Consider the following 15,504-nt stretch of genomic DNA (forward strand, 5'->3'; position numbering starts at 1 on the left):
TGACAGATCTTAAATATCTAATATTTATTTAATTCATGAAACTTTCTTCATGCATGAAAACGAGAATATGGATTTGAGATATTTAGTTTGAAAAAAAGAACACACACATACCAAAAACTAAATAACTTCTCAATCATTTAACATGAAAGTAATATTATACTTGATAAATAAAAAATATCAAGTTTTTGTTAATATCCTTGACATAATGCACATATCCAAAAATATATAAATTGACGTTTTTCTATGATTAAGTTGTCATTTTTTATTCTTGACGTACAATGAATCACGGTCGACACTTTTAGAACATAAATACTATCCCCACTTATTCAAAAACCTTATTTTTATAGAAGTGAAAAGAATCGTCTTATGCATGCATGTAAAATTATTGTTTATATCATCAACTAAAAAATGCACAAATAAATAGAATAAATTTTAACTCAATCCTTAATGAGATGAGTTTGTAACGTAACGTACGCTCGGTCCAACCATCTTTTTTACCGTTTTTAATTACCCTTGGCATTCCTTCTCATCTTGTGTTACGTTTTTTATTATTCACATTTTCTAATAACACACATCAAACGAATTTGGTGTGGGGGTGATAGGAAGAGAGTGAGAGAGAGAGAGAGATAAGATGTAGTTGGTAGCTAGGTTTCTGTCAGTGTCATGGGTTGTGATTAATATGGTGGGATGAGTGTTGTTTAGTGAAAATATTTGCGAAAGCACTCACAAAAAGTTGGCGCACTTATATACCATATTTTTCAAACATAATTAATTTTCTTCTAAACCCAACATTTATTAACAAATCTATAATCACACACTGATCTTTTTCAAACCCCTTTCCTTCTTTCTTCTCTACTTTGTTTTCTACTGCCCTTTTTCTGAAAATGAAAGCTTCAGGCACACCATAGATCTCCTGTCTTCTTTATTCATTTTCTAAAAGTTTCTAGCATATATATTTTCAATATTTATACGTATAATAAAGCTCGTGACACATGTCAAACATATACGTATAGTAATATTAGTAGTTTAACTCTTTTTACTATTATATTATCTAATTTGAGAATAGAACTAAAGGGTTTTAAGCAAAAACATAGCTTTTGTTATTGAGGTTCGAAGAGAGAATTATTTTTATGTGACTATTGTATTCTTTTTTTTCTTTTACATAGTATCACTTTTTTTCTTCGATTTAAAGGTTTTTAATTCATGTAGTATTTCTAGTTTAGGACAATTTTAAATAAATATTTATAACATATTGTAAAATTTTAAAATCTATCGATGTCTATCAATGACTATCATTGATAGAATCTAAAATTTTACTATATTTTGTAAATATAAATTTGTCATTTTTTACGATTTCTCTTCTAGTCTATATGTTTTCTTATAATTTTTCTAATATCGAGAGATTTTTTTTTCAATTGGACAAAACCAACTTTGACACTTTGAATGTGCCTTTGGTTAATTATGGACGATTTTAAAGTAAAAATCAATAATCCAACTTTCACAAAATGTCTTTGAAATTGCATATATACTAATCAATATTGTAATAACATTCTTCTCTTGTGTTTTATGCCAATATTATTATTGTTAACTCAAATTGATCAACACACTAGAATTCTACTTTATATATCTAACCTAATCATATTATCTCACTTTAATTATTTTCAGTGCAAATATCATAATGTATATATATATATTGCATTCCATGTTCTGTGACACAAATCCCCACCAAATTTGAAGAAAAGGATGATCATAAAGAACGAGATATGAGATTGTGACAAGAAATCAATCAACTTTGGTTTATTTTATTCTTTGATTAAAGTATAATAAATAACTACAATAAAAAACAATCAAAGTGCCGTACAATTGTGACAACATTAAATAATAATTGTACTCATTTCTAATATAATATATATAATGTGTGTAGGCCTCTAACCTTTTTCTTTTTAACTTTTTTTAATACGTAGCCCTAAAATTACTATTGAAATACCAAATGCCATTATTGAAAGTAATAATATCAAACAAGATCACGTAATAGACAGTTTAAAGTGGGAACCAATGAGATGAACACTAACACAAAACTACGTCCAATATATATATATATATATATATATATATATGCTCACAGCCTCACACTTGTTTGTGAAGTTTGCTAAAAATTACTTTCTAATTAATATCCAAGTACGTAGAAGGAATAAAAGATATAAAAAAGAAAACAATGACCAAAAGATAGAGAAAAAGGATATATATTGTAGCTCCTAAATACCAATATGATCATATATATACTTTATTATCAATTTGATAATGTACAACATTACAAGGTAGAGATAGATGTGCATCACAATATGCATCAACTTGTTATGGTTAGCAATATCAGTAACTCTTACAATTATATGTATTTATTGAGGATTTTCCTGGACAAGGTCAAAAGCCTATGAGTAGGTCCAAGTCGGAAGAGAGCTATGAGGGCATGTCTCAAATGGAAAAGAAGCAAACCCTTAGATTTTAGATCGATCAATTGAATTAAAGAAATTATATCAGTCTAGAAATAATAGAACATGACCAAACAATGGTGCTCTCTGTAACCTCGAAGGTTGCAACTACCTTGACGTTATATAGATATTACGTGCAATCGGTCCTAGACGAACAACAGAGGAAAGATCTTGTAAATAATCTAGTTCAAACACCTTGATTTACTCTCACACAAGCTAACTGTCATAAATAACAATGAAGCTGAACTAGGAGAAGCAAATAGCAGAACACCAAGAAAAGGCAAAAAAAAAAAAGAAAAAAAAAAAAAAAGAAAAAGAAAAAAGAAAAAACCACATGCGAATTTCTCGTGCCACCAAATGTAAGTCTTGGTCAATTTGGTGCTTATTACCCTTTGACATTTTTGACCACAAGGCACATTCTTTGCCTTAGAAAACCATTCTCTATAACTTGTCTAGACCTTTCTTTCATTTTCTTGGTGGGTTCAACATAATCCACACACACACACACACACATATATATATATATGAACTCCCTCTTACATCATAATCATATTGCATATTGGGTATTGAAAAAGACAATATTTTGTAGTAAAAAAAAACAGAATTTAACAAATTTAGAACTTGAATATACAAAAATATATAAATTCCTTATCTTTTAACAAAAGATGTAGGTAAAAGTTATAATCTTAATTTTAAAAAGGAACAAAAAAAAAAAAAGTCGTAGCTTAGATTAGAGAGTTCATAAACAAAAATGTACGAATAAATTCCTCAAATACAATAAAGAGAAAAAAATAAAAAGCAAGAAAAAGAGTTGATTTTGTTATGGGGGCTGGGTTGTCCTTTTTGTGTTGACAAGCTGACAAAAGAAAAATGAAACGTGAGTGGTGTGGTAACTATTTTTTGCTGTTTGGAGCATTACACAAAACATTAGATAATTATGGTGCCTTTTTCCCAATTCCAGCAAAATGTAATGCCGTACTTCAAATTATAATCATTATATTATTTGTACTGTTTTAGTTTCATGTCTATATAAACAGACCATCCACTTCAAAATTAAGTAAACCAAATTTGATTGCAATTGATATAAAGAGCATCGGAAGAAGAGCTAAAAGGGTTAAGTTATTTGTTGTGATTAATGGGGTCTGCTGCAGTAATCTCCATTCCAGAAGAAGAACATGATAAAGATCAGAGAGTTATTGGTAGAGTTCCCATTGATCAGGAAGAACACAAGACCCCAAATAACAACAACAATCATTGGTTATGCTCCATCAGACAAAGAATAAAGAGGCAAGACATGAGGAAAGTTATTCATAGTGTTAAGGTTGCGATTGCATTGGTTGTAGTCTCACTCCTTTATCTCCTTGATCCTCTCTATAACCAAGTTGGAGATAATGCCATGTGGGCTATAATGACCGTTGTTGTCGTTTTTGAGTTCTTCGCAGGTAAATTCAACATATTGAATTGTAACTATCTTTTTGTAGCTCACTTAGCTTATCATTTGCTTTTTGTAGTGATTTATGACCGATTGATTTTGTTTGTTCAGGAGCTACACTGAGCAAGGGGCTTAATAGAGGGTTGGGCACCATTTTAGGCGGTGGGTTGGGGTGCTTGGCGAGTGCTTTTGCTCAAGATCTTGGTGGACTTGCCAGTGCTATCATTATTGGAGTTTCTGTCTTCATCTTTGGTAAGTTTTCGATCATGTTATAACACACTACTGAAAAGCACAAGACACCTATTATATGTAAATAAGTTTGTGTCAGCAAGGCGAGCATATGCATGCAAATCAGTAATGATTGACATGTAAGTCCTTTTGAAGTCTTGAAGTTCAAATCTCTGTACTATTTTACTGATTTTGTTTGTTATGCAGGGGCTGTAGCGACCTACTTGCGGATGGTACCGAATATAAAGAAGAAGTACGACTATGGAGTCATGATATTCATATTGACATTTAATTTGATAGTGGTATCTGGTATGAGAGCGGATAAAATTATGAGTTTGGCAAGAGAACGGCTGTCTACTATTGCCATGGGTTTTGCGGTCTGCATTTTCATAAGCTTCCTCATTTTCCCAAGTTGGGCTAGCGATGAGCTTCATGATTCCACCGTCCTTAACTTCCATAACTTAGCCAAGTCCATTCAAGGTTTTCCTTCTTACATAATCCTTCTTATTCCATCATCTTAATTTAACAATAAAACTGAAGAAACAAAAGAGATTGAATCAATCAGTTCTCTTTCTCAGGCTGTATGGAGGATTACTTCAACTCAACTGATGAGAAGAAGAAGAACAAGTCTGATGCCAGTTTCAGCTCTTGCAAATTGGTTTTGAACTCAAAATCAAAAGACGATTCACTGGTATTACCCATTTTCCCTGTTTTTTTCTACAACTTTCCTTAAAGTAAATAATAATAATCATAGATCTTGAACTGAAACTAATTGTGGATATAATTCTCAGGCAAATTTTGCAAAGTGGGAACCATGGCATGGAAAATTTGGACTCAACTACCCATGGAACAAATATCTAAAAATTGGAGAACTACTAAGAGAGCTTGCTGCCACTGTCATTTCAATCAAAGCTTGTCTTCAATCCCCTAGACAGGTATATATCAAATCATGTTTCTTCCTTTGCTCCACTTTGCTTAAGCCATTAGGAAAATTCTTTTCAGTGCCCTGTCTTCTCTTCCCCCCATCAGTCATCCCAATAAATTTTATTGGTCTGCTTTCCCTTCCACTAATTTCTTAATCACAGTCCAATAATTACCTGCACACGAACATTGAACTCTCCAGTTTTTATTTGAGGAATCATACAAACTTATAGTGTATATAAGATATATATAGAGGGTTTAGAGCACATAGTGTTTGACAAGTTTTCCATCAAAGATCGAACAAATTGAGCATAGATCAGTTGACATACAAATATGTTAGCAACCATGAGATTTGTGGTTTGAATCCCCCGCTCTTATTGTACTAAAAGAATATGTTTTCTTTCAACATTCCATTAACTTTGTTGTGCGAAATTTTGGCATCAGCCATCATCAGGCATGAGAGAGGCAATCAAGGAGCCATGTGAGACAGCAGGGTCTTCCATTGTATGGACACTGAAAGAGCTTGGAGAAGGAATCAAGAAAATGAAAAAGTGCCAAATAGAGGGTGTGATAGTGCCCAAATTAAAGTTGGTTAGACAAGAATTGAGCCTTGTCATTACTCCTTCCAAGCTAGGCCCCATTGAGAATTCTGATGGACTGGCAATGGCTAGCTTTCTCTTCTTAATCATGGAGATTTTGGAGAAAGTAGAAGAACTAGCCAAAGAGGTTGAAGAACTTGAGGAGGCTGCTCGATTTCGTACCACTTGAATTTCCATCATTTGTTCTATATGCTTTTAGTAGTCTTATGTATATAATTAATTACAAATTTTTGGAGATGGTTTATAAATACATGTATATTGGAAAGAAGTGAGACGAGTAAATTATGAGATGAAGCAATTTAAATAATATTGGTCTACTTTCACATCAAACAGACATAGAATTCGCTTCTAAACTGTTAGAGAACATAACTTTCCAACTTCCAACTTTTTACTTGATACAGGAGATGAGATCAAAACCATTTCAACATAGTTAAATAAGAGAATAACAGATGACTTTGATTTTAGAATTTCTAGTTTTCTGAAATTAGCTAAAGGTCCCTCAATCTCAACTTTTGAATCAACAACTCTGTCTCAAGTGATCACACTACAATATACAGGTTCCAGTGCTCCCATTGCAATCACATCACAAAAAGTAAAACTATAACTACATACTAAGACTCCATATTGGCCCCCAAAATCTTCTTCCTTATTGGTTCATAGTATTGAGGATCTCCATATTATGATTATCTGCATAATATAATATTAAAATTGAAAAGGAAAAGTGGGTTTGAAGGAGAATGAATAACAAAAACAGTTTCTTCTCAGAGTGGAAGAAACACGTTAATTGACAAAGGAATTGTAGCAGATGGCTCTGCACTCAGTTGGATCCATTTAAATAAGTGCAGACTTAAACAAAAGAAAATTCAATCTGGAAGGATAAAAAAAGTAGGCATCTTTTTGAGATATTAAAAACTATAAAGTAATAAACATGGATTTTCATCCTAATAAGGCAACTCTGAGAGATGAGGGAGTTAGGACAAGAAATCTTAGTGTATCTTCGCAATATTAAAATATTGCTCACTAAAAATTAAAGTTAATATGTATTTGCTTTTAAACCTAACCTAAGTCCACATAGTTTTGTTTCTTAATTCCTCCATGGAGATATTGTTGTTACTTGTACACTCTAGATCTCTAACAACTTTTACAAATCCTACTATATGTGATAGTCTTACAACTTTTGGTTTACATAAAGTCTTTAAGGATCATTACTTTTAGACTTTTAGTTGTCTTTCAAAGATTTTATCCATGTGGGCTATGTTGAAAATTCGTTTATTACTTATGAGGAGTTGAGTATGATATTATCTACCATAGATTGTAGCTTTTAGATAAAACAACAATTTTTTTCATTCAAGAACTTTCTCACTAACCTTATAATGCTTTGAAAAAAACTGTCTTAAGAAAGTTGCAAATGAGGCGCAAAGCATATTTGCTTGAGATTTGAGATAAGAGTGAAGGAGGAAGTGGAAGTATTTCTTTTTTTCTTAAATGACAGAAGTTGGGTGCTTTCCAATGGCAACCCCAAGTCTACTAGAGGTGAGTGAAATATGTCAACCTCTGTCTCCATTACAAACAAGCCACTGATTCAACTTGGAATGAGTCATTTACTAAGCTGCTGGATCACCCAACACTCATTCTACTAGAATATAACATAACTAATAGTAATTTGGTGCACATACCATAACTCTAACCAAGATTATATCACAAACAAGACCAGGATTGTACATAATCTTTTTTCGAATCTTATGAATCTTATGTAATTTTTTCAAATCTTCAACAAATTCTCAAATTTTACACTCATTTTATGTTTCCAAAAGTGTTTACTGAATCCTTCATTAACCCCCCCAGAAGAAAATCGGATATTAGGGTGTTCAAAACTTGGATTTTGTTTCAAAAAAAAGAAAAGTTCAATTTTGAGAAATAAGATCCTAGTATTTATCCTAGCCGAAATTCCACTAAGACAGCCCAAAAAAGTCTATGGTTCGGATATATAATGAAAAAAAGTAACATTTTTATTCAAATCTTGAAATCAATTTGAGTTGAAAGAAACGAGAAAACTATTATAATGAATTATCAAAAATTGTCCTACCTATGCTTGATGAAATTTTATTGGGTTATTTATGACAATTTCTCAAATTTATGATTTCTCTTGAAGCAGATTCAATCATCTCAATTTTTAATTTTCAATTTTATATGAGAAAGAATTTCCCATTTGTAACAAATGTTTATCCATTAGGTCGAGAAAATCCTATTGGTTAAAGGTTCTAGCTCATAAGAATTTGCTTCTACCCAGATTACAAACAAAACGAGTGTTATACCGTTACTTGAACCCTACAAAATGAAACTCTAACTACTTCAAAATCCAGTTTCAGAATGTAGGGAATTATACGGCTATGACAATAAAGACGTACCTATTTTCTTATGAATAGAAATCTACATGGGAACTATTTTGATTAGTATGCAATTATTACACCAAAAGAAGTTAAAATTGTGCATAGAACTCTTTGTTTTCTCCTTGGAAAACTAAGAAAAAAATTAACTTTATAGAAGAGACCAAAGGCAAATGAATGGGTCAAAGTCAAACCCAGAGAACAAGACAAAGCATCAAACAATTTGTCGCAAGAAAATACCTAGGGACCCCCTTCTGCTTCAACGTCAAATGCCTTTTTAAACGTAAAGCAGATCAAAATCAAGAGAAGAAGAAGGATGATTGGTTCTAGTCTGAAGATTTCAGTGGCTTTTCTCGCTTTCTTTGCGGTGTCTATTATGGTGGTGAGCATTCCGAACACTGGAGTGAGGTCAGTTTTGTGCAATTCCGGAACTTTCACAGGGGGAGATCCTTTTGCAGTGAGTCTGGATTACGTTCTAAAAGAATTGCAGAGTGCAACTCCCACTATAAAGAACTATGATTTCTACAACATATCTCCTTATCCTAATGCCTTCGCTTATGGTCATGCTTCCTGCAACCAGAATCTCACGACCTCAGACTGCACTTCTTGTCTTGAGGCTGCTAAGAACAACATGTTGGGCTCGTGTCAAAAGAGAATTGGGGGTCGTTCAGTGCTCAATGACTGTACAATTAGGTATGAGCAATACCCATTCGATGATTAGACTAGTGGTCTGAATGTTATTCACTTCCTTGTCTTTCATTTGTCTTATTTGGATTGGTCCAGACTGGGAATTGTCTTTTTACTTTTTCTTTTTAAAGGAAGATATCAGGATGCTGTTTGGTGTTTTTCTATGATATGATGCTTGAAAAAGCAACAAGTGTTAGATGTATGGTTGTTCAACTAAGTCAAAGCAGATGAGTCGTGTTTAATGTTGGAGTTACTCTAATTCAGAAAACAAAAATCTCGCAATCATATCTTAACATTTCAGAAATTAGAACAAGAAGCTCAAAGATTGGCTGGAAAAATGTTTATTTGTAGAATCTTTTTTTTCTTTTTTCCAAACGCTACACCCAGATAGATGAAAGCTCTCTCGCTTTGATCATGTTTATTCAATAATTCAGATGCAACCATTTGCATCGTTGTCTCTCCATTCCTTCCTTTTTGTCCCAACAGATGAGCCACCCTCCTTCACGAAGAAATAAAAGGAAACGAGAAGACATATCAGATGATGGATTTTCAAAAACTGAAATAGGCTAACGGATTGTAGTTTATGAGTTTTTTTTGTACAGATGATCCAATCTGCATTGTGTTGCTGTTGTATGACCCAAGTCTGCATTGTGTTACTGTCGTATGACCCAAATTTTGAAAACAATAAATTCAATACTAACCTTTGGCTTATGCAATAAGCTGAGGTAGCACTACCCCCGCACCCCCACCCACTCTCACTGCCTTCTTCCCTCTCTTTCTCCCGCATGCTTCTTCCTTCTTCCCTCCCTCTCTCTCCCGCACTTGGGGCTCTGTCCGAGTGTTCATCACCCCCTTCGATGACCATGCTTCAAGCCACCATCTGACCATTCATCACTTGCTCCAACTAACCGTTATGATCGTGCTTCTAGAAACCTTTCAACCGTTTATCACGACTACGATGATCTGAAAGAGAAATGTGAGGATGGCTTTTCTTCCAATGTTTGAAGAGGAGAATGAGAAACATGAGCGCGAGGATATGGGGAAGGAGCACAAATGAGGGCCAAAGAAAGTAGCCAAAGCAATCTAAATGCCTTGTGACATAAGTAAAAGGTTAGCTTTCATTAATTTTAGAATTCGAGTCATTGCATAACCAAATTTGGGTCAATTGCCGGTTTTACTCAAATTTGTTGTCTAATATGAGTTGTCAGTTCCAACATCGTCATGATAAGGCCAAATCACCCAAATAACATTTGACAACATCTAATTTAAAAATTAACTCTACAGTGGGCACCAGAGAAAATGATTTCCAATACACAAGCCTTTGTTTCTACCAAACTAATCTTCAAAAGAGAGTAATTTGTATATGAGAAAGCTCATGAGCAGGGGCATTGATTCAGTTCATTCTTATGCAGAAGTGTGCAACACGTAGCTGCATTGTCACAAACCTACCACATTAAACATGTTATAAACACCTTATTTCTTTTTAAACCATTCCTCGAACAGGTAATCGATATATCTCCAAGTTCCAAGCTTGTAGTTAGATTTACAGTAGCCAAAACAAACACATACCAATTTTAGAGGCACAAATTCTAAAAGTAAAAACCGAATCACTATTAATTCAATTAAAACGGTAGTACTGAACCTATACGATACAAAGGGGTGAGATCTAAAATTCCAAATTTCGTACAGTAAGACCAGAACACGATGGGGGCAAACCATTCACCATCATCCCACTCTGTCAAGCGTACCTTGAGATTGCTGGTTTAAGAAGTGACAGTGGTACTTTGATCGTCATCAGATGAGGTGTGATCGGATTGGTTATCGACAAGTTCGTCAGGATCCCGAGCGGGATCAGATTTGTCCATGGCGGAGCGGGCCTTATCGAGGAAGGGTTTGAAAGCCATCTCAATGGCGAGCCAACCCATCGCCAAGGCTGAGAAGACGAAAAATGCTTGCGTGGTCCCAGAGGGTCTCTTGCTCATTGTTATTAGTTATCGGTGTGGCGGCTCCGGCTAGGTCTACAAAAAGCTGAGAGTGAGAGATCCTATTGCGGTTTCTTCTTATAGCTTAAGGAAGAAGAAAATATTAGATACAAAGCGCCAAGCCAAGAGCAAAAAGGTCAATTTGTTCGAACTATGACAACCAGCAAAGGAAAGGATCATCATTTCCTTCGAATTCAAACATTGTTATGCAATCAAAATATATACGTTTTTTTTTCCCTATAAAACAAATGTTTTCATGAGAATAATGAAACAATAGAAGGGAATCCAAAAATACAAACCCAAAGAAAATCTTTCTAAATAAAGGGTTTCCATAGGTAAAATACTCTATGAATCTTTGGTAATTTCCATCTTGTCCTATTTTAAATGGATGGATTCGACATGTCCATGGGACGAGAGGGGGACATTAGGCCCTCTCCGTCCCTTATCGGGATGGGGATTCATATGTATATATACATCTATACATACATGTGTATATTATATTATATACTTAATTTTTCTATTTCGAGAAGGGGTTAGGGCTGAGGTTGGGTTTGAGAGTGTATTCCCTATTCCCTGGCACTGAAATGTCAACAGTAAAAATTAATCTCACTCATTCTCCATTCCTGGTGTATTTGGAGATTCTCCACCTCGTTCGGACAGGTCCTCGCACGTTAAATAAACATCTCTAGATGCGACATTGGCGAGGTGGTCGGATTTGCGAAAATAGTGTATTTTGCAAAGTCGTTTATTGGATTTTACTCATTTATTTAACTAATGCATACTTTTTTTTAAATACTTATTTCTAATAAGTTTTTAAAATAGGCTTTTTATCTTAATTCTTTTTATAACTTGTATTTAACTAATTATATTTATCTTTAATGAATTTTTACTTAATTGTTTTTCAAAAATATCAAAATATTTCATTGATCAACCTTTAAGTAAATATTTGGTTGTTTTTTCTTTTAATCTAAACGTTTTGATTATTTTGGAAAGCAACATATTTCTTAACTAAAGTTAAAACTAGTAGCAAAATTTTTATTCTTCCCCATTTTTACAGATTAAGATTTATCTAATTTTTCAATTTTATCTTGTTTGTTAGGAGGTAAATTTTGAGAAATAATATCTTTTTTATTTTACATTTTAAAAATAGCACCATTTGGGAAAATTCCTAATTTTGTTTTTATCGGTCAATCTCAGCTTAGATCGACCGCCGAGATTTTCCTAAAATATTTAAATTTTCTAGGTGAATTTTTCTAAAATTGACAAAAGTAGCACACTTTTGATATTCGTTTTCAAAAGTAGCACGTTTTTTAAAACTCATAAAATTGTTTTTCTCAATTAATCTCTAGCCAGATTGGCCGCGAAATTTTTCTAAAATATTAAAAATTTTCAACTTATGGATTCTTTTGGATTTTCTCGGTGCAATTAGATAGAGATTCTACTATTTTTTAAATCTTCTCCGATCTTTTTTTATCTATTCGAAAAAAGTATTCAAATCTTCCTAATTCTTTCACCAAATCTAGATTTTCGCTAATTTTTGCTAATTTTGCCGATTTCTTCAAATATCTTTGGTAAGTTACCAATTTTTTTCTTCCCCTAATTCTTCCCTTCTTCAACCCAAAACCTTCTTTCACATTACCCAAATGTCGCCACTTCCTTTCTTTCTTGCTTTTGCCCAATCAATTCTTCCACCTCTCATCAACGGTGTTATTTCTCCTATTCCTTTCTTTTTTTCCTCTTTTTCATGAGATAATTGAATTGATTAAAGAAAGTAATTAAGAAGAAATGTTGGGGGAAATTGACAAAAGTAGCAAAAGTTAGTTAAGTTTTGGTGGAATATTTGTTAATGTTGGAATAATTTTTTGAAAAGATAAAATCAAAATTTTTTTGGGAAGATTTGAAAATTTGTAGAATCTCAATCTAACTGTGTCTATCGAGGCCAAAACAATCGATAAGTTGGAAATTTTAAATATTTTAGAAAATCCCGTGTTCGATCTTGCCTGAGTTGGCTGAGAGACAAGTTTTAAAAAATGTACTACTTTTGAAAACGAATACCAAAAGTGTGGTACTTTTGCCAATTTTCCTTGTTATGGCTCTATAGCAAATAAGGTTGACTATTTATGGTAAATGGAATGAAAGTTCACGTATCACGATTGTCATTTTGTTGAGGTTTACATTTCATCCCTTTATTCATTCCAACAATTTGTTATTGTATTCAATAGTTCTAATCTTATTCAAATTGATAAAGATAAGGATGTCTCATAGCTTATGTTGGTTTTATCAAAATTCACTCTTACTGACTTATGTGTTGTTATTGACTTTGTGATGTACGACACTTCGAAAAATACCATGTATTTTAATTCTGATTTAGCAGGAATGCAACATTGTCTAACAATCATAGCTGGATTTCATAATTGATTTTGAAGCTTTTGAATTCTCACAATTTGATACCCTCGTTAAAGAAAGTGCACTTTTTAAGAGCGAATCTATTCTAAAAAAGGCTATTTATTTGCTTGCTTGTTAAGTTTTTGTTATGGCTTTATGTTGTCTAAAGACTATTTTAGTTTATGCTAGATGGATCGAAACTTTCTTCATTGAGGTGTATGTTTCATTTTAATCTTCATTTCAACAATTTATTAAATGTATTCGAGGTAAACTTTTTTAATCCTTCAATGTATCTATGTCTCGATTGACGGTTTATTCATGGTTGTTGACTTTGTATCAGACGGTGCTAGTATTTGAATAGTGTATTTAATGATTCTACATATGAATTAAATAGCAAATACAAGGTATTATGCTTAAATTGTCACTTTTATTAATACAATAATTTTTCCTTTATCTTTTATATTGATTTTTTTCTTCGATTTCAACCAATACAGAGTATTTATATATTTATTTAATAATATTAGAAATGTAAACCAACTTACAAAATACACTATTTTTTTTTCTTCTATCTTATATTGAAATTTATTTTTCAATTCCCAACAAATACAAAGTATTTATTTAATTATGCTAAAATTGTAAGGATGATAAATATTTTCTTTTTCGTTAAACGAAAAGCTTTTTTAGATGTAAAGTTAAAGTATATTTTTTCTATAAAAAAATAAAATAATGTTATTGAGTTTGTAATTTTAAAAGATGGAAAAATAATCTTATAAATTTAAAGATGATTTGTTATTAGTTGTTGGGATTTGAAATTCGTTGTCTTTTTTAAATTTGAGATTTTTCTTAATCAAATTGTAATATATTATTTATTTATTAATAAATTTATATCAAAAAATTATTATTTATTTATTAATTTATATATTTAATTTAAAGTTGTGTTGGGATTTTGTTGCTTTTTTAATATTAACAATAATTTTTTATTTTTTTAAATTTGAAATTTTTCTTAATTAAATCGTAATTTTAGTTATTTGTTGTCATGAAATTTTTGTTTTTCTAATAATTTGAATTTTTATCAAAACTATTTTATTGACTTCTAAATTTTTTTAAGCATGTTGCTATTTTTAAAGGAGGAGAAATTCGATAAATATTATCACTGACCAATTCATGGTAATGAATGACTGTTTGCATCACTACAAGTTGATGACCAAGTGGATGTTATTTTTTGACATGGACAAGTTCATCGATGTGTTGTCGAAGAGCATCATAAAATCGATTTTGGATTCGCTTTCAGACTTCTCCCAATTTACAATTCTGTAGATGTCGATGGACAGCATGATGAAGTGTGGCCGGTTGAAGTAGGGTACTATTCCGTTCTTGGATGTTTTGTGATTGATGTCATGAGCATCCAATTATAGACGTCATCGTCAAACCAATATCAATGGAAAATATAATTTAATTAATGTTATTCAGTCAAATGAACATGTTTTGATTTAAAAGTATTTCTAAACACAATTAATGCAACGTTTTTTAATTTTAATTCCTTTCCACCATTGTATGTATTAATGGTACGGAACTAATTATACTAAAACAGAAAGGACATGAAAAAAGAAGATTAATAAATAATCTACGTTTAAACAACTGTTGCAACTTAAAATTGCACAAAAGTAAACACATAAAAACACTATGATTCGATAATTACGATACAAATATATAAGGAAATAAAATTTCAAGTATATATATAATTAACATAATAATATTCATAAGAAAACAAAATTCATAATTACTTGCCACATAAAATTCATAAATATTACAATCGGAAAACACTAGCTTAAAGTGCAAAAGAAAAAAAAAAAAAAAAAAAGCCCAAGGAGGTATTAGACAAGTTATTTGATTTTTGCATGTCCTTAAATTGTATTGGATTTGATGAACAAGATGGAATATGGTCGGCAACAATAGAAACATCAACAGAGGAGAAGAAATAGAGAGGATGAATAGAAAATAAAGGACAATAATCACAACTCATCTTTGTCTTTGACAATGTAAGTCCATAAATTAAATATTCGAAAGAGTAAAAAAATTTAGATTGAATTAAATAAACAAGCTGGTTGAAAGATGTGTTTACTGAGACATACACTTCAATCAAGTTAATGATAACTGTTGTTTCCATTGAACAAAACCCTCAAGGTTCATAACAATAGATTGTTTCTTGTTTCGTAATAGATGAAAGAGATTGACTCTGAGTTAAAAATTAAAATTTCAAAAATAAATTAAGATCTAATACGAAAACTATTTTTAATTTTTAAATTATTAAGGGTTGAGATTCAACCAATTAAGATTATTTTTAAATAAAAACAATGGTTGAAATTGATCGAATAAAAACATGGTTATTTTTAA

At 31.8% G+C, this 15,504-nt stretch overlaps 1 protein-coding gene and 1 non-coding gene across 4 annotated transcripts; one reads left to right on the plus strand and one right to left on the minus strand.

Moving 5' to 3' along the window:
• Positions 1-3,539: 3,539 nt before the first annotated feature.
• On the plus strand, positions 3,540-5,976 carry LOC103491336 (aluminum-activated malate transporter 12-like). The gene is made up of 6 exons (XM_008451237.3): positions 3,540-3,931; positions 4,033-4,173; positions 4,357-4,629; positions 4,728-4,840; positions 4,941-5,084; positions 5,515-5,976. The coding sequence occupies exons 1-6, from the start codon at positions 3,625-3,627 to the stop codon at positions 5,836-5,838; spliced, it is 1,302 nt and encodes a 433-aa protein (XP_008449459.1). The 5' UTR covers positions 3,540-3,624; the 3' UTR covers positions 5,839-5,976.
• A 34-nt stretch (positions 5,977-6,010) lies between these two features.
• LOC103491335 (uncharacterized) lies at positions 6,011-11,251 on the minus strand. Of its 3 annotated transcripts, XR_007821128.1 has the most exons (4): positions 10,492-11,060; positions 9,445-9,706; positions 8,297-9,242; positions 6,011-6,356 (listed from the first exon to the last, which is right to left on the minus strand). It is a non-coding gene; the product is annotated as an uncharacterized LOC103491335 (transcript). The 3 variants fall into 3 exon arrangements; XR_007821127.1 differs by having other exon boundaries at positions 8,297-9,706; positions 10,492-11,066; XR_007821126.1 differs by lacking the exons at positions 8,297-9,242; positions 9,445-9,706 and having other exon boundaries at positions 10,492-11,251.
• Positions 11,252-15,504: the final 4,253 nt, after the last annotated feature.

The sequence above is a fragment of the Cucumis melo genome, chromosome 5 (genome assembly GCF_025177605.1).
Source record: "Cucumis melo cultivar AY chromosome 5, USDA_Cmelo_AY_1.0, whole genome shotgun sequence".
NCBI classification, from domain to species: domain Eukaryota; kingdom Viridiplantae; phylum Streptophyta; class Magnoliopsida; order Cucurbitales; family Cucurbitaceae; genus Cucumis; species Cucumis melo.

Bases quoted from the DNA above. Each gene is read 5' to 3' on its own strand.
- LOC103491336 (XM_008451237.3), top strand. From the start codon at position 3,625: ATGGGGTCTGCTGCAGTAATCTCCATTCCAGAAGAAGAACATGATAAA. The intron at 4,841-4,940 runs GTATTACCCATT...TATAATTCTCAG, and splicing joins AATCAAAAGACGATTCACTG to GCAAATTTTGCAAAGTGGGA. The intron at 5,085-5,514 runs GTATATATCAAA...TTTTGGCATCAG, and splicing joins GTCTTCAATCCCCTAGACAG to CCATCATCAGGCATGAGAGA.